Source organism: Hypomesus transpacificus, chromosome 12 (genome assembly GCF_021917145.1).
Source record: "Hypomesus transpacificus isolate Combined female chromosome 12, fHypTra1, whole genome shotgun sequence".
NCBI lineage: Eukaryota > Metazoa > Chordata > Actinopteri > Osmeriformes > Osmeridae > Hypomesus > Hypomesus transpacificus.
In genome coordinates, this window is record NC_061071.1 from 4,790,538 (window position 1) to 4,814,217 (window position 23,680).

Sequence of the window (23,680 nt, forward strand, 5' to 3'; positions counted from 1 at the left end):
AATAAGAGTCAGTGAAAACATGTTTCATACAAATATATAAAAAAATTATGTTTTGTACTTCTATAAGTGATTTAATATTTAAACGTCATGAGCCTAAACATTTTCAGGACTGCTTTAACATGAGGGTGGGTTGTTTGACATATATTATCTTGGTTACTATGCTGTTGCCAAGCAGTATTGTATTATGGCACTGTTATGTTACGACATCTAATAGGAAATGCACCTGCGCACTATTTGCAGGGTTGTAGTGTTCACGGGGTTTTGTGGTTTGACTAAACAACACAAACTGTACTCCCGTCTCCTGCCTGGTTATTTACACAAATATTACAATGAACACCACTGATATATTCAGCTCAGTGTGACAAAGGCCAGTCAGTGTTCCATGTCACTTTCTCTTCCCTCTCAGCACCTGCAGTAGGTCTCAGCTGTAGCAGTGTAGTCACTGTGCAGCCTGACTGAGGGAGGTTTTTGTACGGCTCTGTATCACTGTGTGAACACGTTACCAATGTGCCAACTCTGACAGTAGTAATCTCCTGCATCTTCAGCCTGGACTCCACTGATGGTCAGAGTGAAGTCACTCCCAGATCCACTGCCACTGAATCTAGATGCAGTCCCAGTGTGCAGCGTTTTAACAGTGCGGATCAGGAGACTGGGTTGTTTTCCAGGTTTCTGGAGGTACCACGCTAGAAACTGGTGACCCCATGATTGACCATTGTAACAATCTCCATACACATCACTGCTGGTTTTACACTGCAGAGAGACGTCTGTTCTGGGAGAACAGCTTTCACTGCAGGAGTCTGAGTCACAGTGATCTGTCCTCTGGACTCTATGGGTGAAAAGAGAGTGTTATTACCATACAAAAGCATATTTTTTTACTCAATTAACAGGAGAACATAATTTAAACATCCGTCGTTTGAGCTGTTTGACTAAATTGTGTTTCATAGATCTCTCTTACCCTCTATATAGACAGCTAGAGTCCAGATGAAGATGGTGATCAGAGTCATGGTTGTTGTGGGTTCTGTTGTCATGAAGGAGAAGCTCTCAGTTAGGAGGTGTTGAACTCACAGGACTATAAACACTCCCAGACCACTGAAGCATGTGCTGCCTATGCAAAGTGTCCTCTCTGTACAGACAGGCTTTCCTGGACCCACAGAGAAACTGTAGTTGAAGAGATGCGTGACTTGATGCTGTTTCTCTAAAACCATAGTCTCTGTCACTCTCTAGTGGTCAGTGTCAGTACTGTGACTATTATGAAGACTGATAACGTTTGTGGTATTTTTGAAACTTAAAATAATTTTTATATCACATCACAGTTGGCCCTCCTTTAATCCTTTAATGTTATATTCAGTATGAGTTACCTGCTGTTCAGTAATAACAGCAGTTTTAACAGCAATATAGACATTGTTTAGTTTTTAAATTAATTTTATGGTATTTGTAACTTAATTTGCTGGTGTTTTCAGCAGTTTTTTGACATCAGGGTGGGTTAGTTAATATTTTGACAAAACTGGTGTACTCATAGTAATTCATTGTAACAAACGCCAGTCAGTGTTGCAGTTCACTGTCTTTTCCCCCTCAGAACCTGCAGTAGGTCTCAGCTGTAGCAGTGCAGTTACTGTGTAGTCTGTCTGAGCGAGGTTTTTGTACGGCTCTGTATTACTGTGTGAACACCCAGACACTGTTAAGGTAGTCAACTCTGACAGTAGTTATCTCCTACATCTTCATGTCTTCTACAAGTCTCTGGACGTACCAGAATAGACAAGGGATACCTGATCTATAACAGCCTCTCACAGTTCTGAGTCACAGTGATCTGTCTTCTGCGCTATGGGCGAAATGACAATAGTATTACTGTACCGAAACATGGTCCTATGGTCCCTCATGTCACGAACTGTGTGTAGTGACCGAAAGAACGAGATAGCGAATACAAGCGGACAAAATAAGTTTTCTCCGCAGGGTATCCGGGCTCTCCCTTAGAGATAGGGTGAGGAGCTCGGTCATCCGGGAGGGGCTCAGAGTAGAACCGCTGCTCCTCCGCGTCAAGAGGAGCCAGCTGAGGTGGCTCGGGCATCTGATCAGGATGCCTCCTGGACGCCTCCCTGGTGAGGTGTTCTGGCCACGTCCCACTGGGAAGAGGCCTCAGGACTCAGGACACGCTGGAGGGACTATGTCTCTCGGCTGGCCTGGGAACGCCTCGGGGTCCCCCAGGAAGAGCTGGTGGAAGTGGCCGGGGAGAGGGAAGTCTGGGCCTCCCTGCTTAGGTTGCTGCCCCCGCGACCCGACCCCCGGAAAAGCGGCAGATGATGGATGGATGGTACCGAAACATTTTAATTATATGACAGGATTGCAGAATTTAATCATCTGTTATTTGAGATGATTTAATTCATTTAATGTCATAGATCTTTCTTACCCTCTATATAGACAGCTAGAGTCCAGATGAAGATGGTGATCAGAGTCATGGTTGTTTTGGGTTCTGTTGTCATGAAGGACAACATTCACAAGACTATAAACACTCCCAGACCACTGAAGGAAGAGATAGGATAAAAGACAGAAAGAGGATCTAAGAGGAACCTTGAAAGACAGAAAATATAGACAGTAGTGCCAAACGTGATGGAGGGTGCAACAGAAAAAGAAGCACTGAAAAGGGAAGTTGAGAATATCAGAGTGAGAAAGATGGAAAGACTGCAAGAACAGGAACGCCAAAAGAAGGAGAGAGAGGTAGCAAAATAAATAGAAAATAAATGACAGAAAGACCACAAGAGGACCTTCAGACAGAGGATAATTGAAAGACTTGAAAGAGAACTGCCGTGTGATCTTGAAATAAGGGAGGGACAGAAAGACAGCACAAGCAGGAGAGACAGGAGATGGATAAGAGGCAGATAGAATGGGAGAGCAAGGAAGCAAGACATAAAGAAGGCCTGCAAAAAAAATATGAAAGACTTAAAGAAAACGATATAGTGAGACATTAAAAGACTGCATAAAAATGAACAGGACCAGTCCAGACAGACAGTCCCTGCAGAGAGAACTTGAACAGTGCTGCTAGACGTGGCTCGTTGAGGAAGACATGGATGATCCAATGCATGCAGAGGAGGGGGACAGATCAGAGAAGGAGAGACTAACGGAGGAGAGACAGAGAGAGGAAATGCAAATGGCGGAAAGGACGCAAAGAGAAGAGAAAAGTGATGAGTTGAGATGGACAAAAAGGAGCCAGGGGATGGAAAGAGACAGAAATGATGAGACCGAAAGAGCTTGAGAAAAAGGTGTAGGAAGAAAGCAGAAAATTAGGAAGAGAGGGAGGAGGACGAGGAGAAGGAGAGAGTAAGAGTGATTTGAAGAGTGAATTAAACTCAGTTGGTCAAGTTGTGTGACATGAAAGTAAAAGCTGCATATAACTGTTGTCTCCAAAAAACATTTCATTCACAATTAGATTTAGTTGAAGATAGGGCAAGAAGAGAGGATAAGAAAATGAAAGCGTTGGAGAAGAAATGGGAGGAGGAAGACAGACAACGACAGGCTTGTAAACAACCATCAGATGCAATGACAAAGAAGGAGTGGCAGGAGAAGCAGAGACTGGCAGTCGTGAGGAGAACGGAGAGAAAAGAAAGAGTCCCGGAGCTGCAGAGACAGCAGAACATACAAGAGGAGCAAAGACCACAAGGACAGGAAGAAAATGGATTAACAAGACACTATGTCACAGAGGACAAGGTTAATAACAGTAGTGATGATGTCGTGCACTGAGTTCGGATAAAAGTGTAACAACACTGAGTTTGAATGAATGAGTGTCAATAAACTCAGTTTTATAACAGCTAAATAATGAATATTGGCTAATCATAAACAACATCATAAACAACTTTACATGTTGAAGCGTTCTCAGGAGTGCTTTGACATGAGGGTGGGTTAGATCAGTGGTTCTCAATCCTGGTCCTCGGGACCCCCTGCCCTGCATGTTTTAGACGTTTCCCTCCTCAAACACACCTGATTCAAATGGATGGGTCGTTATCAGGAGCATTTATTTGACTCAGGTGTGTTGGAGCAGGGAAATGTCTAAAACATGCAGGGCAGGGGGTCCTGAGGACCAGGATTGAGAACCACTGGGTTAGATAATATATGAACACCACTGATATATTCAGCTCAGTGTAACAAAGGCCAGACAGTGTTCCATGTCACTGTCTCTTCCCCCTCAGCACCTGCAGTAGGTCAGGGGTCAGCTGTAGCAGTGCAGTCACTGTGCAGTCTGACTGAGGGAGGTTTTTTGTGCGGCTTTTTGAGAAAAACGAGTTGTCACACGTTGCACACAACACACACCTGTGCAGACATAGCCTACCGAGAGAGAACCCCCAAGTCGATTTTGAATATGAGCGAAAAAATTCAAGGAGATGGACGACATCAAATTAATTTTCGAAGTTGAAGAGCACAGGGAGTTGTATGACCCCCAGCACCAATTTTACAAGGACAACAGAGAGAAGGATCAATGCTGGGATGCTGTTGGGGCGGCTGTTTGAAAAACGTTTTTCCTAAATATAGCCTATGCCATGTTTATGTACCATGTCAGCGTGGAAGGCGTGCATCTGATGTCCCAACACCTTGCTATAGGCGACATAGGGTGCCTAGGGCGGCATGAAGAGGGTGGTGGCAAATTCCCGAGTGCATAAATAAATGGACCCTCCCGCTGTTTCAAATGCACGATGCAGTCGGTGATTAAGATGCCAGTGAAACAGACATATATAGATTGGGCACGGTACATTCACATTTATGCATTTTAGCAGACGCTTTTATCCAAAGCGACATCCAAGAGAGAGCTTTACAAAAGAGCATAGGTCACTGATCATAACAACGAGGTAGTCCCAAACATTGCAAGCAGCCAAAACATGAAGCATACATTGTGAAAAAACTAAACAAGTGCCAAAAGGGAAGACCCATAAGAGCATGCAGTTATACAAGTTTACAAATTAAAACAACATGAACCACAAAAAAGTGCAGGACTGTACCTGTGGAAGAACAATCAATAGTAAAATATTTCACAGCGAGTACAAGACTTAACTTCGTTATAACTAACCTACAAGAGCAACAAATCACTCAATAAGAGTCATTGTGATCCTGGAGGAAACTAACAACAGGTCTAGCCAAGCATTCCTAATTGCCGTTGTACTCCCGGAACAAGTGCGTCTTGAGCCTTTTCTTGAAGGTGGGGAGACAGTCGGTGTCCCTGATGGAGGTGGGGAGCTGGTTCCACCATTGGGGGGCCAGGCAGGAGAAGAGCTTGTGTTGTTGTTATTATCACAGTACCTGTGATAATATCGGATTTCTGGAATTAAAGATAGATAACAAATAGCCAATGCTTTGGTATATTCAGGCAAATGATTAGTAGCATAAGGTGTGTTTGCTATGTTTATATTAACTTTTGTATTCCTTTGTGCTATGCAATGCTGTAAAATAGTTTTGCGCTTTCCACATGTATTTAGAGGTCATTCATTTATTCCAAGATGTAAACTATTGTGAAGCGAGGCAGACTGTGTACGTGGAACATGTAGGCTAAAGAAAACGTGATCATCATCTAAAACAATGTTATCATTTTCTTATTATGCCAACTAGATTTTGAAGTTCAGCTGTGTAATTGCCATGCAAGTAACTAAGCTATGTAATGAGTAATATAACGTAAAGTAAACTAGGTGGTGGGCTGTGCAGTCTGTGCTGATAAAGACACTCAAGACCCTTGAAGTGAGATTAGCCAATGAACGTGAGAACTCTGACGGTCTGTGGCGCCATCTGCTGGAAATATTAATAGAGCAAAAAATTATTCACTTTTCATGAAACCAAAAAGTGATGAAGCAAACAATTAACTGAAGTCACCTGTCTGTCAACGAGATTAACTATGAAAACGAAAGTGAAGCATTAACACATGGAAACTAAATTAAACAGGAAGAGAAACCTACACCTCAAATTGGGACACAAAACAAGAGAACATTGCGGCTGAAGAGCGGTCTTGTGCTTCGCGGAGCGGAAACGCCCACAAGACCCAAGAAGGGAGTTTGTTGAGCATCATATAGTAGTTGGTTACCGAAAGGTGGTTGAGTTAAACCTGTCAATTAACGGGAAAGCTTTAACGGGCGAGCACGAACGTTTTATTTCCTAAAGTTTTCCCGGTGAACCTTGCAGTTACAGGTGAGCTGTGTCATTTGTTGAGAATAATAGCCTGCCATAATCATTTTTGCCGTTGTGTTGGCAACATTGTTTGTAGAGGGGTTAATGCGTGGAGAGGCCGTGTAGTTATCCGGTAAACCATTCATCACATCACCAGCAGTATACTATGTTTTAAGTCGTTATTTAACGACTCATTTTGTTTGTCTTTCAGGCACCTTGGCAGATTTCTGATGGAGTGGCGTGAGCACACCACCGTAAGCTGCGAAGATGCCTACAGCGAGGCGCAGCGGTGGCTGGAGGTCAGTCTCGTTACAACATCTACTATTCTAAACGATTTGCTGCTCTATTCCAAAGACTTTGCCTGATTCCTTCTTATTAACCTTTTTACTAATTGACACAGTCCAGAACATGTTTAGTCAGCCAGTTAAGTCGGTAATAAATTGGACAGTTTTTGTAGCAAACACATTATTTTACCCCCCCCCCCCACACACACACACACACACACACACACACACTTGGCTGTAGTGAGTCCATGCTATACTTGATAGCCCTTACATCATCACAGGCAAACAATGTGGTAAGGGTGTTTTGAGAACATGATAATACTTAAATGGCTGGTAGTGCCAATAAAGTAAGCGTTTGCTTAGTTTTACAGCTTATGTACTGATACAAGCACTTTTTGCATTAGCAAATGAGCTCAGATAAACAAGTCCTGTAGGCCTCCTGTGTTTTTCGGCATGCTAGCATGAAAACTCTGTTTTGCATAGTCGTTCAGTTATGAATTGGCTGCTGTTCATTGCCTTCTCAGAGCTGGGGTAGTTGGTAGCACTATTCTGGTGGACAAAGGGGAGGGGCAAAGCTGCATTACAACCTCACAGAGAACACAGAGAGTGTATGCAAGTTGTGCAAGGGGTCTAATTAGGGTGAGCCAGTGATAAGGGGAGAGGTAAATTGTGAGACTAGGGGAAGATCAAAGAATGAGAGGAGCGCACTGATGAGGGACCCATCCCCTTTCACCCCACATTCTCTCTAGCCCCCCCACCCCCCTACACACACACTGGTCCACCTCACTATGAATGAACAATGGGGGCCTGCTCAACCCCCCCATGTGTCCCTCCTCTTGGTTACTGAAGTGACCCCGTCACGTACCTGCTCAGCTGACCGTGTGAATCGCCCTCAATCAGGAAGCCGCTTTCGGCGTCATTAGTACCCCTGGCTGTTATGGAACCCCAGTGCAAAGTTAACCTACCAAGACCTGGCATTCCGGTTGGCACCCGGCCCATGTCATGCTCTCTTAACTAGCTGTTCCCCCCCCAAATTATCTTTCTCTCCCGTACTCCAGTTAACATTGGATGAAGGAATGGATGGATGAAGGAAGGAATAGTAGGAGCGTCTATTCCTGTAGAAGTCAATAGTGTGTGTCCATGTTTCTGTGGACACTATGGTTTGTGTGTTCCTGTGAAAGACGAGATGGTATGCTAATTGGAGGTCATTATAGTGAGGGTCGGGTCTAACATTGTTAGCCAGGTGTCTGGGGCTGATGGACCCAATAGAGGGTGTTAGAATTGGGATCTGATTGGAGCAGACAACTATGAATGTCATTTTCCTGTCTCCACAGGAAGTGACACACAAATCATTTAGAAGTAGTAACTTCCGCTGTGCACTAGAAGATGGGGTCCTGCTCTGCGAGTGAGTACTATACCAGACCTGATACTAGGGACACTAAAGCAGGTGTAGTGACGTGCTGCCCAAGTATTTTACCCTTACTTAGCAAACAAAAACATAATATCTTAAAGCCAAACTACTAATAACAAACACAACATACTGTCTCTTTACACCTCTCTGATTTCTCAGTCTGATCAACCAGTTGAAACCTGGGGTCATAAAGAGAGTTAACAGACTGTCTACTCCCATTGCTGGACTGGTAAGTATGTGTTTGTGTGCAAGCTCACAGAGTACCTGTGTCTGCCAGGAAGTCAGCTCTGCTGTGGTTTCCTGACAGGCTGATTTTTTTCTGCATGACTGATCTAAACCTATCCTCCTCCTTGCAGGACAATGTCAACGTGTTTCTGAGGGCTTGTGGGAAACTTGGTCTGAACGAGGCTCAGCTGTTTCATCCTGGTGACCTGCAGGACCTGTCCACTCGTGTCAACCTTCGGTATACACACACACACACACACACACACACACACAGCATTCTCCCTTTGACCCAGTATTAATAACAACGGGAGATCCCACTTGTCCTGTGTACATTTATCATCAGTCATTTGGATTTCCATGCCAAGTGAGTCTGTGGTTTTGCAAATGTAACTGAAAACTCAAACACAGGTCATCTTGTGACTTAACCAAACAGAAAAACGAAACCTAGAACAGGCAGGCACATGCACACACACCTCGTTCCCTTTATAACTATATACAGTAACCAGAGCCCAGACGCACAATAGATATTGTTCACAGTACACATGCTAAGTCACTAAGAACAGTTGGACCATAGTTTTGGGGTTCAGCCTGGTAACTTCACTACCTACTGAACTGGGAGGATGTCAAAGCAAGGAGAGTTGGGATTGGGAAGGTTATTTATAGGAAGACTACCTGGTAGGGCTGCACAATTAATCAAATTGTAATCACAATTGTGGCTTCCCACAATCAAATTTGCGTGATCGAGCGATATTTAAAATGCATAATTTTTTTTGCAAAGCCAATCTAGCGCTCCATAAACCAATAGGTGTGTTCAACATTGGCTGCGCCTGCATGAAATGACCAGCGAGAGTTGTCGCTTGCAGTCGGGGAGGAATTATGAACTGTTCCTTAAAGTCAGACATTCCTGCCTCTCTTGGTTTGCTGCGTTGACATCAGTCATGGCCGATCAAGCACTGTTTGCTTACTTTATCACTGACAAACTGCATGGTATAATTAGCCTATGTGATCAATATTTATCAATATAATCGTGATTATCATTTTGGCCATAACCGTGCAGCCCTACTACCTGGTGTGTGTGTTGGTGTGTGAGAGAGAGACTTTGGTTGCTGACTGCTATTTACACACTCATGTTGACATTCGAGTGTGTGGTACCAGTCTGTGCCTCAGTATGCTATATCTTAACCGAGCCACGATGAGAAGTGTGCAGTTCCTAACATCCCTCTCTTTCTCTTTCTTTCAGACGTGACGAAAGCAACAGAAGGTTAAAGAACGTGAGCACTTTTGTTCTGTGTTTCTGTGCTACGTGAAACTATGCATATGTTCAGATGACATCCTTACACCTTTTCCTCCTTCCCCCTCTCTCTCTTAGGTTCTGATCACAATCTATTGGCTTGGTAGGAAGGCCCAGGTGGACCCCTGCTACAGTGGGCCTCAACTCAACCTCAGGGCCTTCGAGGGCCTGCTGGGCATTGCTCTGTCCAAGGTATGTCCAACTGTATGTAGTTCTGTCATGGCTCTGTCCAATCACAGCATCCGTGTACGGCTGGCATACTGTATGTATGTATGTAGCTTTGTCATAGCTGTCAGTCCAGGATTGCTCTCAATCCTCTACCCTCAACAGTCATTTTCTATTCAGTTCACTTGATCTACAGTCTTTCCGTTTTGTCCCTCTCTCTCTCTCTCTCTCTCTCTGTCTCTCTCTCTCTCCCTCCCTCTCTCCTGCCTTCCTCCTCAGGCTCTGGAGGAATCGTCAGGTCCCAGGGTGGGGGCAGGTTTGAGGGACAGTGGTTACAGTGAGGCCTGGTATCCAGAAAAGGAGCAGCTCCCACATCCAGCCTACTGGAGGGAAGAGTCTTTGGATGGCCTGGACTCCCTGGAGACATGCACCACCAGGGCCAGCAGTCAGGGTGAGAACGCCCAATGTCTCCTGAACGCACCTCGGTACCCAGGAACCCTGATACCTTTCACCGCAACACTCTTGGTCCTGCCTATGCTCTTTTAGCCATCTGACATACCCAGAATGTGTTTTTTTCTGAACGCACCCTTGCCCTGCATGCTCCGCTTTCGTCAGTGAGACATTCCGGCGTGTTCCACATGGGGGTGTGGAGGGTAAGAGGGGGGTGTGGAGGGATGGGCCCTGGACTGGAACTGGGCCCTGGGGCAGGGTGCGTCACACTCCTCCTCTGGATCTCTGCAGGTTCTCTTCCTGTTGCCTTTTGTTCTTCATTCCGTTATGCTGATCTCTTTTACTTTTCAGTCTCCCTTCATCCCTTCGTCTTCTCTCTCTTTCTCCCTGCCCTCTTACTCACTGGGCCTCTGCCCTTGTCTCTCCACCCCACTCCCTTCTCTCCAGGTTGTGGGAGCGAAGCAGGAGCAGAACAGGGCTTCAGGATGGAGAGCATCCCCAGACCCACTGACCCAGTGGCCCAGCGAGATCGGGGGTACATCCCAGCACCCCTGCGCAGGAAGCGGCTGGGGCAGGAGGAGGACCGGAGAGCGGCGGGGGCGGCCCCCCCCAGCCCTCTCATCAGGTATGGTCACCCTGCTAGCTTTACACTTTCCCAGCACAGCCTGGCATTGGCTTTTACACATCCCAGCTTGAGGCACAATATTGTTCTAGAAGCTTAAATAATTGTACAGAAACCATAATACGTCTGTATAAGCTTCATATATAATTACAAATCGTCAAGGTATTTAAAGATCAGAGGTTGTACATACTTTTTAAGGAAGCTGAAAATGCTCTCGCATAGTTTGTATTTTTATGCTATGCTGGACAGCAAGCAAGTTACTTTTGAACTTGTTTGTGATGATGGAAAGTGCTGGATCTTGGGGCCCTGTCTCTCTCCCAGTATAGTTGTTACTGAACAGCTCTGTAGCTTAGCTTGGCTCAGCTGGACTCTAGGCTACCAGGGCATCGTGTGAGCATCAGTATTCAGCATGTTGGTGTGATGAAATGTGCTGTGGCTTTGCTGTGACTTACTTACATGGTGAGATACGTAGCAGAATTTTTTTTCTCTGCAGATTTGGCATTTCTATATATATTTATTTGTCATAATGCCTTGTTGCTTGTACACAAAAAACCTGACCATTAAGAATGTACACATGAACTAGTTGTTTTAGATTCCGATTGCTGATTGTTTCCACCTTGACCAAAACCCAGACAGGACCATGCCCCTTTGAGCCAGCCCCTTTCGCAGTTCCCACCTGTCAACGAGTTCCTCCAATGGGCTTATGATTACCATAGCGACAGTGACTCTGACAATGCTGATAGGCCGGAACCAGACCTGGTGACTGATGATTGGGCCAGCCGCAGGTTTCACTTCCCCACTCCCGCCCCTCCCACAAACTTTGGTATTCCCATGAGTGCGCGGGGCAGACGGTTGACCTTGGAGAGCCCTCAGAGGTGGGCGAAGGTCACGATCCCCCTCAGACGAACCTTGGTCTCTACCAGTTCAGACTGGAGGTCAGTGTTTTTGATGCTCTGCAGTGTTGATGACCTACTTACCCCGCTGGAGCTAACCCTGTTATGTAAAAGAGAGGAGAAAGCTTGATCCGTCTACATCATTAACGCTACTGTGGCCACTGATTGGAACTGCACTGTGTGTGTGTGTGGTGATTACGTTGCCTAGGAGTATTTGAGGTGTATTTGATTTACTTTACAGAGGTTGCACTCTGGAACCGTTTCATAGGTTTCTTTGCACTGGGTAATTGAAATCAAGCACACCTCAAGTAGCTTATCGCAAATAGCGCTTGACTCCAAGTATGGTGTGTACCTGTCTCCGGGGCAGAAGCCCCTCCCCCTCACCGTCATGTATCCCCACGCCACGCTCCGACACGGACCGAACCTTGGACGAGGAGATCCTCCTACGGGCTCTCTGTGAGAGAGACTCCGAGGACGAAGACTCCGAAGGGGAGCTGGGGGAGGCGGACCCCGTCCTAGATGACCTGTACACCAGGAGGGTGGAGCAAAGCCTGCACCAGACCTCCAGCAACCCAGCCTTCGACCGCTTCCTGCCCCAGTACTGGACCCCCGAAGAGGAGACTCGGGTGGGCCGCATCAAGCTGGGCTCCCAGAGGAGACCCTGGTACCGCAAGATGGTTGGCCTCAGGTTAGGCCTGGGTGGGGAAGGCGGCATATCGTGGGTTAAGGAGTTGGCTCCAGGGTAGCTGGATTTGAAGTTTGGGAACTGGAGCATAGGGCTGACTTGAAGTTATTTGGCATTGGGGTTGCAGTGCTCTCAGCTAGAGTTGGGTGGTGGTAAGGGTTGGAGGCGGGCTTCTCAGAGAAGACCCTGTAGGGCCTCATGGCAGTTTTGTTGGTTGGCTGGACTTGGGGCTGAAGATTTAGGCTTGCTGTCTCATAGGAGACCCAGGTACACCATGGCCTTTGGCCGAGCCTGAGGTTCCGATGGGGCTTGGGGGCTGAGAGTGTTGGGGAGGCTGGAGATGAGAGAAGTTGGGGATCCCATCACCTTTTTCTTTAGCGTTTCCCCTCATGTGGTAACTTATTTTCTTTCTTTCCGTCTTTCTCTCTGTCTTTCTTTCTTTCCATTCATTCTCACTCTCTTTCTCTCCTACTTCCCTACCTCCCTGTCTCTAGCAGGAAGATTTTGGGCTCCTATGATGGTGACATCACCCCCTGGCTCAGCTCTCCTGTGTCCCACCCCCCCTCCATTGCTTCCTCCACCCTCCCACACCACACCTGAACTACCTTTTGTGTACTGTCACAATCTCTAGCCTGTGCTGTGTTTCTGTGAATCATGCAAACTAGATGCAGCTCTCTCCCTGTAGATCTGTTCTCTCTGTGTGTGTCATTAACCTTATCTCCAGCCTCTTCTTGGTTCCACACGTGTTTATCTGCTATTGAAATACCTCGGGCTTCTTGACAAAGAGATGCTTGTTCTTCTATAGTTCTACTGAGACTAACATGACATACGCACTTCTAGAGCAGGCTCACTTCGCTGTGTACCACTGTGCGAAAGAGACCTCGAAATACTGCAACATGCTGTGTGTTTGCTAAGGATGGACCAAAGCATCTGTATAACTGAATCTGCTAATAAAATACTTGTCATAAGAAATAGCTGTTTGTGTAATGAGTGTGTGTGTGTGTGTGTGTGTGTGTGTGTGTGTGTGTGTGTGTGTGTGTGTGTGTGTGTGTGTGTGTGTGTGTGTGTGTGTGTGTGGGACAGAGATGGAGAAGACTGATTTATGTCGGATCACACCATTGTGTGATCAGGGTCATCACGCGTCAACCACACTGTTCTGTCAGGAACAATATGTCTGGGACAATTCTGTTTTCAAATGTGTTGGCATCTGCATGAGGGAAAGTTCTGGACTCTGGTTCTTTCAATCGTTGTTAGTGCTATTGACAGTTATTTTGGTTTCATTATTAGATATATGTAATTCAGTGACACTTTGGGTTGGTTTTTCTGGTTCTGTAGGCCCCCCCAGGTCAACCCTGGTTGGATATGGTAAGTTGACATTGCCTATACCCCCCGCCACCCTTTCCCTGAATGTGATGGCTGCTGCATGGTTGTGGTTGCTTGGTTGTTTTCCAGTCTTCAGGACAAGATTGCCAGAAGTCGTTTTCAACAGCAAATCAATATGAAATGTGTTGATGTTTGTTGCATAATTACCTGGAATGCATCTGTAAGTGTATGGTTGGGAATGGTGTACTTTTTGCCTCTGACTCTCTGTGTGTGTGTGTGGGGGGGGGGGGGGGAAAAGAATAGTGCCCTGCCTTAAGCCTACATGGCTCCCCCTCCCCAGTCACTCTGGCTGGCTTGTGACCCAGCTTGCTGCTTGCTCTCCCTCCCAGCCTGATGTGATGCTGCAAGTATAAATGCTATGTGGCCCTGCTGTGTACCGTGCTTTTATGTTCTTGCCGTCATGTTGATGATAATGTCTGCTGTTCATCTCATGTCTACTGCAGCCAGCTCACTTATCTAAAGGTATTGTTGCTGTGTGTCAATGCCTATGCTTGCTGTGCTGTTTACAGCATGTTTGACTTCAGTGTTTGTCATGACCTGACCAGAAGAGGGCGATGTTTCTCCATGCATTTTTCAATCCATCATAATGACGGTACAGTTAAGATAAAGGGGGCCCTCGCCTGTCATAACACTGCCATGTGTGATCAGCAAGTCGCCCTATAACCAGATAACCAATGTTATGGTAGTGATCAGTCTCTCCTCACCTAATCAGGAGCAAGTCTCTGAGTGACATTGTCGTGAGGCAGTGGACCCAGCAGCCTGTTCGCCAGGGGTCCGAGGGGCATGTTGACATGGCAGCAGATATCAGAGTGAAGGACAGCGAGGCAAAGTGGCAGGATGTGAGGCCCAACCCTACTCTACTGCACCCTACTCTACTGCACCCTACTCTACTGCACCCTACTCTACTGTACTCTTCTCTACTCTATCAAACTGTACTCTACTGTATCTTTTCTACTCTTGAATATTATAATACTTACTATATTCCAGTAATATACTTACTAAGTTCCATTTTACTTAGCTGTTAAGCCATAAGGTAATCAATGGCTTTGTGTACTGGTGTGTGGTTGTGTTTGTGTGTTAGGATCTGACCAAGTGGAAGAATCGTCGCAGGAGCACCACCTCTGACCTGCGCAGGAAGGTACAGGAGAGGGAGGTGACTGGTGAGCTGGCAAATGGGAGTGGCCCCACAGACACAAGGTCACTAGGCGGACTGCAGGAGAAAAGGTGTGATACACACTCGCATGACATAAACTCCAATGCATTAAAAATACTTAATTCATCTTCAGTGTGATCGTGACTTCACTACCAGGCTTGTTTGACACCTTATCTTTGTGTGCGTGTGTGTCTCAACCCAGACTGAGTACCTGCTGCTGTCGTTCATGCATGATGATAGCACCGTAATCTGACCCCCATCCCCCTTCCTCCCCTCTCCTTTCTTATCTTTCCTCCTACTCCTCCCTTTTCCTTTCATCCTTCCATCCTCCAGGGACCAGCAGCCTTCACGCCGTCAAGCTTCCTCCTCCTCTCCCCTCGATTCCCCCACAGGCCAGGAGCCCTCTGCTGTGCTCAGACCCCAGACACAAGCTGTGCTGTCCCGTGGCTACGCCACCGAGAGCCCCTTCCCTCCCCTGACCCTCCAGGCCCCGGGGCCTTCCAGCCCGACCATGCTTCCCTCCGAGGCCTCTCCTCTGGACGAGAGGAGTCACGCCGTCTCCCTGGCAGCAGACAGAGCTGGAGGAGCTCCCGTTTCCGCTGTGGACTTCCAGTTGTCCTCCCTGACTGTGGAACAGGACCGGGCTCTAGTGGTGGACAGGAGCACATCTGTGCCGGGTTGGAGCGGACCTGCTCTCCCAGAACAGACCAGAACCACAACCAAGCTCTCCAATGGGACCAGTTCAACCCCTGCCAACCATGCTGTCCCACAGTCGTCGTTCTCCACCATGGACCCCCCAGCTGATACCCAGCTGCTTGTGTCAGTGGACCTCACCACTAGGGACTATGTACCAAACCTCCATCTCCAAAACCACCCACCCCAGGGTGGATCCAGACCCTGGGAAGAGGCTAGGCTCAATGGCCACCATCCCATGGATAAGCAGCCTGAACGGGGCATGGCTGAGCCAGATGCCGGCCTGTACAGATACAGCTCCAGGACCGGGTCCTGGTCAAGGGGGTCCGGGGCTGCCAAGGGCAATCTTGGTGGGGCCAGAGTATCTGCCACTCTCCCCCGGGGGTTTAGAAGGTCAGAGGGTAGCTGCCGTCTCTCTGTGGTTGTCACACCAAGGCCTTTCGGAACCAAGTCCTCTTTAGTGTCCACCTTACCCAGGCTCTTCAAGGTGAGTGAGGTGTGTGTGTGTGTGTGTTTGAGACATTTTTACATTTACATTGTCATTTAGCAAACACTCTTATCCAGAGCGACTTACAGTAAGTACAGGGACATTCCCCGAGGCAAATAGTGTGAAGTGCCTTGCCCAAGGACATAACGTCAATTAGCACAGCCGGAAATTGACCTTCTGATTAGTAGCCCGATTCCCTACCACTCAGCCATCTGACTCCCTTAAATTTAGCGTGTGTATGTTGTGTTTTGAAGCCTAAATAGCTTAACGCGTGACCTCAGCTGACTTCCACAACACTGGACCTTCACAGTGGCCACTTCTGTGAACACTAACTACTTACCTACCTGGCTTCCGTCAGTTATCCACATTTGATTGGCCCATTAAATACTATGCACACTGTGTGTGTGCGCTTGTGCAAGGGCCTGTGTTACCCAGTGTTCTCTGCTCACCTTGCATCTCTAATGAATAATTTAACATGCTCATGGTGACCGCTGCCAAACACACACACACACACTCACACAAACACTTTTGTTCAAGAGATTTAACCTTTCCTTCTTTTCGTGCAGGTAGTCAACCGTAAGTCGGTCACTTTCAATGCAGAGAAAGACCAACCACCAACCCCGACTAGCCCCTCCTCCCTCAGACAGGCTCAAAGTCAATCCTGGCCGGCCGACAATCAGAGAAGCAACAGCGAGGAAGATGGAAAGTATGAAGAGGAGGAGAGAAGAACTTTGGCCTCCCTTCAGGCCAAAGTGTCATGTACTGAAGCACAGAGCCCCGTCCAGGCCCAAGCTCACCCCCAGACCCACTTCCAGACCCAGACACGTGGTGGTCATGCTGCTCTCCCTTGCCCAGACACCCCCAGACCTGGACACAGGCCCCACATTCCACAGGTGAGGGGGGGGGGTGTGTGGCTTCATTGATGGCGTTGACATGCCAAAGATGTATGAGAGAGCGTATGCCTGAGGGAGAGAGAGATAAGAATGTCTGGATGTTTTTTTTTGGTGTGATTCTCACCTCATCCTAGACCATCATCATGTCAGAGGGTTTTAGTTACCGGCAGGAAGCACAGGATACCAGATCGGCGTGTGTGTGTGTCTCCCAGCGTCGTCACAGTGACATGAGAGTAAGCTTGAGCCTGAAACCCAACAGCAGACCTGACTTTGGTTTCCAGACACAGTGGGACTCTACAGGAGCGCACGTTCAACTGGTCCATCCAGGTGAGTTGGACCCCTCCTCTCAACCCCCAGGCCTGTGACAGAGTGAACGCTTTCTTCTCCTCATCCAGAGATCAAAGATGGTGACTTGGAGAGTTTACTTATTCGATTAGAAATCCATTGAATTCAGTTGGTTTGCAAAGTATTAGAGGGTATTTAAAGGCATACGTGTGATATTGTTTTGTTGCTCCTACTGTTCAAAGAGTAATTTAGGTTATGCAAGTCATACTGTTTGTGACCTGTTGAACAGTGAGTCTAAACTCTGTGCCTGACTAGTGGTAGAGGTTCATTATTGTTGTCATATCGTTTCCTTCACTGCATTGCGGGCATCAACAGGCAAAAGACCACGTTTATGATTTCATACTTTACATTTAGGGGGTCTACAAAGGGTCCAAGCTTGTTGTCACAGGGGCACTGCCCCTTCCCCTGAACCCCCCCCTGCAAATGTTCCAAAGGGAGTGCTGTCACTACCTATGTTTCTGAGCATGTGTCAGTGGGGCATGTTTGAGTCTGCCTGTGTGTGTCCTGCGAAGGTGTGTGGCCACGAAGCATGAGAGGTTCATGAATGTTTGACGAGGGAGATGTGAGAAGTGTGTCTTCCCAGGGCACATCACACTCAACACCAGACTACCTCCCACTAGATCTCTGACTAAAACTGGGGTCAAGGATCTGGTCTGCAGTGTCGGGAGTGACCTTTTCTTGACCTCTCGTCTCTCTCCGTGACGTTGCCCCTTACATTTACATTACAATTACATTTAGTCATTTAACAGACGCGCTTATCCATTACATTTAGTCATTTAGCAGACGCCCTTATCCAGAGCAACTTACAGTAAGTTCAGGGAGATTCCCCCCAAGGCAAGTAGGGTGAAGTCCCTTGCCCAAGGACGTGGACGGGAATCGAACCTGCAACCTTCTGATTACTAGCCCGATTCCCTAACCGCTCAGCCATCTGACTCCCTTCCTCAGGTAGCCCTGCCGAGCAGTGCCAACTGCAAGTGGGTGATGAGATAGTGGCGGTGGGCGGGCACAAGGTGGCACAGATGAGCTACAAGCAGTGGAAGGGCACCATGAGCTCCGCCATGCAGACTGGTAGCCTCACCATGGACGTACGTCGCTACGGCAACAACGGTGAGAGAGCCGTTGACCAGAGCTTCATGTTCTCGTTATCGTTAGAATGTCGCAGCCGTCGGATTCCTCTAGCCGATATAGAAACATGTTCTAACGCCAATTGAGCCAATGAGTTGATCAGTCAATCAGAGATGATGTTTTCTCGGTCCTGTTGTGCTGTATTGTGGTCCAGACTGGGCCAGTGGTGCCTCGCAGCATCAGAGCTGTCATAAGACCGTCAACCTGACATCGGGAGCACCCACTCTGATTGGTCGCCCCAACCAGTGTGCAAATGAGCAGTCAGAAGATGCTGACGTCTCCAAGACAGCAGCTATGACCAAACCCATCCAGGTCAGTGGAAGTCCTGCTTCAGGGGACGTGAGTATTAGATGATCAGTTATTAGAGAAACATCTTACCGTGGATCCCCAGGCGGAGTTTCCACGTGTAGAAAGTTCCATATGGTTCGTGTTCCAGGGTCTCTGCATTCCACGTTCCTTATGTTTACACTCTTCATTCCAGGAGGCGGCATCTAAAGTCAAGAATGTCCATGAAGACCCAGTCCCCATCAGTAGCCGAGGTAACTACAGACCATAAAAGGAACGTAACATTCAGACGCTTCACAGGGTAACTTACTGTCTTCGGACAACCTTCTTTTCCTTCTGACACTCCTTTCATCTGTAGCTCGACCTCCTTCCCTCTCTACCTACCCTTCTCCTTCTCTTCCTCTCTCCCTCCATTTCCACTGACGCGTCTCTTCCTTCCTTCATCTAGAGGTGAACCGTATTACTCTGAGAAACAGGAAGAGGAGAGCAGAGTTCTTTAAGCAGAAAGGTAAAACTGCGTGAACTCAGGTGCAGTGTTTCCCGGCTTGGTACTGGGGCACGCCGCTGCTTCCGAGTTTGCCAGATCATTGTAATTTAGAAACGGCCGGGTATGTGGAATAATAATCCAGATACGGGTTCATAAAATTAGCAGGTCCAATCCGAAATCAAACCGTTTTCTCCACACAGCTATAGCTCCACAATCCTGGTTGAATTATGTTGGTCTGCTGTCTATCTGAGATGTGTAACCTTTCCCTTCAGGGTCATCTGGGGTCAGCTCCTGGGTCTACCTCTGTGGTAATCATTTACTGTGTGTGTGAGTGTGCGCGCATGCATGCATGCAGTGATCAAGAAAATAAGGCACTACACAGAGAGCAGCTTTGCTGGTGCTGGCTGGGTCATATCCCAACTGCGATTGGTGTGCAGTGCTTTCTTTTGACTGAGAAATGGTCCATCACAAGTGACTTAATTTTTTTTAAACACACAAGAGGAAATTCGTACTGCTCGCGCCAAATCGGTTTGTATTTATGTTTTTTTTTTTCTGTCAATCATGCGCTCCTCTCTCTCTCTCTTTCAGGGGGCTCGGAGTCCGCTATATCAGACGTAAGTCAAACGAGAGGCAGACATCTCTTCGAGAAATGTGTGCATGTGTGTGTAGTAATGTGAATATGACCCCCGGCCCCAGCTGCAAGTGCCCTCCATCAGCCCCATGCCCTGCAGCTGGTCCTGGGACCCAGAGGAGGAGCGCAGGAGACAGGAGAGGTGGCAGGAGGAGCAGGAGCGCCTCCTACAGGTCGGGCCTCCCCCTGTCAAAACAGTCACGTCTACATAAAAATGCTGTTTGTGACCACCTGACTCTCGTGTGTGTGTTTTGTAGGAGAAGTACAGGCGTGACCAGGAGAGGATGGAGGCAGAGTGGAATCAAGCTCAACAAGAAGCAGGTGGGGAGGTCTACAGGAAGCCAGAACAGACCAAAGGGACAACCGGCTCTGCGCCTATCTCCCAATCATATCTGAGCCAGCCCACGCCCTCTACCAATGGTGTGACCAATCACAAGAATAATACAGAGTTGGACCAGGTCCAAAAGGAACATGTGTGGAAAGAGGCAAAGTCAGAGCCAGAGAAGCAGGGAGAAGAGAGAGATGGACTGTGTGAGCAGCATAACTGGTGAGGATGAGGAGCTAGTACTGAACTGTCCGAAAAGCTTTGAACCGCTTTACTTTGTGTTGTTATTTGAATATTATAGTGTACACGTATTGAGTTTACTCGTTGCCTTGAGTTTTGTAAAGTGCTTTGCCTCTCTCGCTCCCTGACTCTCTTCCTGCTCTGCCTCCATCTCTCCTCGCCCCTCTCCTTTCCTGCCTCTCTTCTTGCCCTGTCTTGCACCTTCCTTGCCTCTCTCCTTTCTTCTGGCCCTCCCTCTCCCTATCCCTCTCTCCCTGTCTATCCCTATCTCCTTCCCTCTCTCCCTGTCCTCTCTCCTTCCCTCTCTCCCTGTCCATCTCCCTCTCTCCCTTGCCTATCTCCCTCCCCCTTGCCTATCTCCCTCACCCTTGCCTATTTCCCTCACCCCTGACTATCTCCCTCCCCCCTGACTATCTCGCCCTAGGTCAGGGGGCTCCTCCTATGGCTTCACCAAGCTGTCTGCTGCTGACAGGTCAGTCTCTCTGCTGAGTCTGGGGAACCAGTTTGTGTTGATTGTCTCTGCTCTTTGTAACCACTGGTGAATTCTCTCCTGTGTGTGTGGAATGTTTCAGGACCAAGTCCACCCCAGTGTTGGATGACCTTCATAAGCAGGAGACAAAAGGTCAGAGGAACCCTAATTGCGCTCGCATCTCATAACTCACCTTAACTCCTCATTGGATTCCCCCCCCTGAGTGCTGGCCTGTGTTTGGTGGTTGGCAGGAGCAGGGCAGGAGGAGCGGCGAAAGAGGTGCAGCCAGGGGGGGGCGTCCCACGTGGACCAGGACAGGCAGCGCATCCTGGAGGAAATGAGGAAGAGGACCCAGCTGCTCACAGACAATAGCTGGATCCGCCAGCGCAGCAGCAACAGCATCTACAAGGAACCCATCTATGTAGGGACACCCATGAGGAGGTAGGGAGATTGGGGAAGGCGTGTGTGTGGAGGGGGGGGGGGGGTAAAAAAGTGGAGGAGGAAGGGGGGTGAACTGGTATGAGTTTTTAAGAGCTGTTCCTGTCTCCATAGATACGAGTCCCTGGACGACTTGGACATCACCACTCCCATCTCCTCCACGGTCAATCAGAACCGCCCACACTCAGCTGCTGGCTACTCCACACCCAGTAGGATATCTGCCTCCCGCTACAGTCTGGGGGCGGGGTCATCAGAGCATCACCCCCCCTGGTCCCGCCCCCCCAGCACCTCCCCCACCCCTGGAGAGGAGCCCCATAGCCAATCACAACCCAGCATTCAGCCTGCTGCCAGGTATGGGCCAATCAGAGCACAAGTTGTGCTGCTAAGGTTGTCGGTTTCTGTTCCATCTTTTCCTGTGTGTGTGCGTGTGTGCATTGGTGTATGTTCACCAGTGCAGTGGAGGGTATATAGAGTACATCCCCTTCTTAACAACCACTAATTCCTGCAGAGATTACAGCCGTCACACCTGTGTGTGTGTGTAAGTAAAAGGTATACGACGTGTGCACGATATTTCCTGTGTCCCCCCCCCCCCCCCCCCCCCCCCCTCCTCCTCGTACGTGTGCCTCCTTGGCTGCAGGTTGGTGAGTGGCAGTCTGGCATGCTGTATGTGTGAGCGGTCACTGGGCAGGGGGGCAGCCATGGTCATCGAGGCCCTGGCACTCTGCTTCCACCTGGCTTGCTTTCAGGTGAGGGGCCTGGGTCTCAGGGCCTGGAGCCGGGGGCTGGGCCTGAGTACTTACTGGGTGTTGGCCTCGTTCGGTTAAACCACTCTTTTCTTCCACTGCCTCAGCAGACACTTCCACTCCTGTGCACCTTTTTTGGGACCCCCCCCCCCCTCCATTGTTCCCGCACATATCCATCTTTTCTTCTCCAGTGTGTCCCTCCCCGCCCCCCTCCCCTTCCTGACGGGCTAGGGCACTGTTGTTCAACTAGCAGGGTCTCTGGTCGGCTTTGGGCTGTGTGGCTGGACGTTTAATCCTCTCACTGACCACATGTTGTCTCCCCAGTGTGTGGACTGCAGGCATCCTCTCGGACAGTCAGAGGACGGAGCCCAGGTCAGGATCAGAGACCGCAAGCCCTACTGTGACCGCTGTTACCTCAGGCTCAGAGGTGAATAAGGCTCTTTGTCTATCTCTGCCTTTCTTTAGCTGCCTCTCTCTCAGTCACTCTAGTTTTTCCCTTTCAGTTGGACCCCCCGCCTTCCTGTGACCAGCATGCATTGCAACACATCGAGGAAGAAACGGCCCTCTCGAGGACAACCTTGCAGAGGCTAACCACGACCACTCCCACGAGTATACAATGACCACAGAACCACCACAAATACGTCCTTCTGTCTGCTAGTTCTTCAGAGGTCTGAGAATAGCATGTCGTCTAAATTCTATATCATTAACAGAAACAGGGGTTTCTATTTAATTGTCCTTCAGTCTTTAAAGACCGAACTGTAGGGGAGAAAGGGCTACGCAGTAAGAAATTAAACGGGTTATACAACACGTTTTTTTTCACAGTGATTAAATACACTTCTAAATTGTTTGACTGAAATTAATATATACAAAATTATTATGATCACATGCTAAATGTCTGTGTGCGCAAACCTTAATTTTTTTCGTTGTATTCTCTTTTTCCATCTTGTCAGCTTTTTAGAAATGTTCTTTATTCGAAGGAGAGTATGTGTTTTCTTTTTGAAATACCTGTGTTATACAGTAATAGTTAGACACATCTGGTGAAAACCATGTTTTGGTAATATAAGTCTAAAAAGTCTAAAATAAAAGTCTGCACTGGCTACCATACCAGGGGCACTTTGTGGCAAATACGGGGGCTCAGTGGAAACAACGGCATTTTAATAAAGAAACTGACATAAAATGTATTGTTTGTAAATAAAAATTACTTAACATGAGTTTGTACTTGTAGCCTCTATTAAAAGCTGTACTGCCTGACAAGTTGTGGTAGTGCATCCACTGCTACTACTCTATAGGAAATACAAATGGATTTGCATATAAAAAAAGAATTAATAATTGTGAGTTTAGTAAAAGTGTAGGTGTCAGCTTCTGTCAGCAGGTGGCAACATTTCAAAGAAGGTTTTCATGTCCACCTCTAAATTTGAACACAGTATTTGACATTGTGGTAAGAAGTCCAAAAGTCTTACAACAACAACATACAGATGGTGTCTTAAGAGGGTGGTATTTTAGTCTCAATTTCTGTCTAGTTATTTTCATTTTCTGTTTATACTAGAGACCCCCTTATAGAAAGAGACGCACATACCCCTTACACAGAAAGCCTTCCGTACACATGAGAGGGCATGGGAAATGGGGACTCGTGAGGGATCAAGCGTTCTGCTACCATGTGCTACCATTAGTGTGTGTGTGTGCTCTCTGCTGTGTTTTGTTTATACAGGATATAACTGTAAAAATGGGTAGACAAACTGTAATGTTTATCCAACTGTTTGCACAAACATAATGTAACATTATTAGTGCCTGTATGAACAAAAACAAGCTCTGGTGGCATGTT

At 47.7% G+C, this 23,680-nt stretch overlaps 1 protein-coding gene and 1 pseudogene across 5 annotated transcripts; one reads left to right on the forward strand and one right to left on the reverse strand.

Annotated features, from left to right (window-relative positions):
• Positions 1-196: 196 nt before the first annotated feature.
• On the reverse strand, positions 197-2,477 carry LOC124474772 (annotated as a pseudogene).
• Positions 2,478-5,887: 3,410 nt separating this feature from the next.
• LOC124474750 (LIM domain only protein 7-like) lies at positions 5,888-23,051 on the forward strand. Of its 5 annotated transcripts, none has more exons than XM_047031161.1 (30): positions 5,888-6,156; positions 6,347-6,434; positions 7,754-7,824; positions 7,990-8,059; positions 8,187-8,293; positions 9,296-9,326; positions 9,425-9,538; positions 9,791-9,962; positions 10,409-10,586; positions 13,497-13,526; positions 14,257-14,383; positions 14,626-14,768; positions 15,031-15,877; positions 16,444-16,770; positions 16,983-17,097; positions 18,061-18,222; positions 18,395-18,579; positions 18,722-18,779; positions 18,974-19,033; positions 19,285-19,320; positions 19,601-19,626; positions 19,709-19,816; positions 19,901-20,190; positions 20,633-20,680; positions 20,781-20,830; positions 20,929-21,118; positions 21,230-21,466; positions 21,753-21,861; positions 22,183-22,285; positions 22,362-23,051. In XM_047031161.1, exons 2-30 carry the CDS (start codon positions 6,366-6,368, stop codon positions 22,382-22,384), a joined length of 4,086 nt encoding a protein of 1,361 aa, XP_046887117.1. In that variant the 5' UTR covers positions 5,888-6,156; positions 6,347-6,365; the 3' UTR covers positions 22,385-23,051. The 5 variants fall into 5 exon arrangements, with proteins under 5 accessions (XP_046887117.1, XP_046887118.1, XP_046887119.1 ...); XM_047031162.1 differs by having other exon boundaries at positions 18,395-18,552; XM_047031163.1 differs by lacking the exon at positions 19,285-19,320.
• Positions 23,052-23,680: the final 629 nt, after the last annotated feature.

Coding starts and splice junctions, on each gene's coding strand:
- LOC124474750 (XM_047031161.1), top strand. CDS start 6,366: ATGGAGTGGCGTGAGCACACCACCGTAAGCTGCGAAGATGCCTACAGC. Junction 15,878..16,443: donor CCTTACCCAGGCTCTTCAAG/GTGAGTGAGGTG, acceptor CTTTTCGTGCAG/GTAGTCAACCGTAAGTCGGT. Junction 21,467..21,752: donor AGCATTCAGCCTGCTGCCAG/GTATGGGCCAAT, acceptor CCTTGGCTGCAG/GTTGGTGAGTGGCAGTCTGG.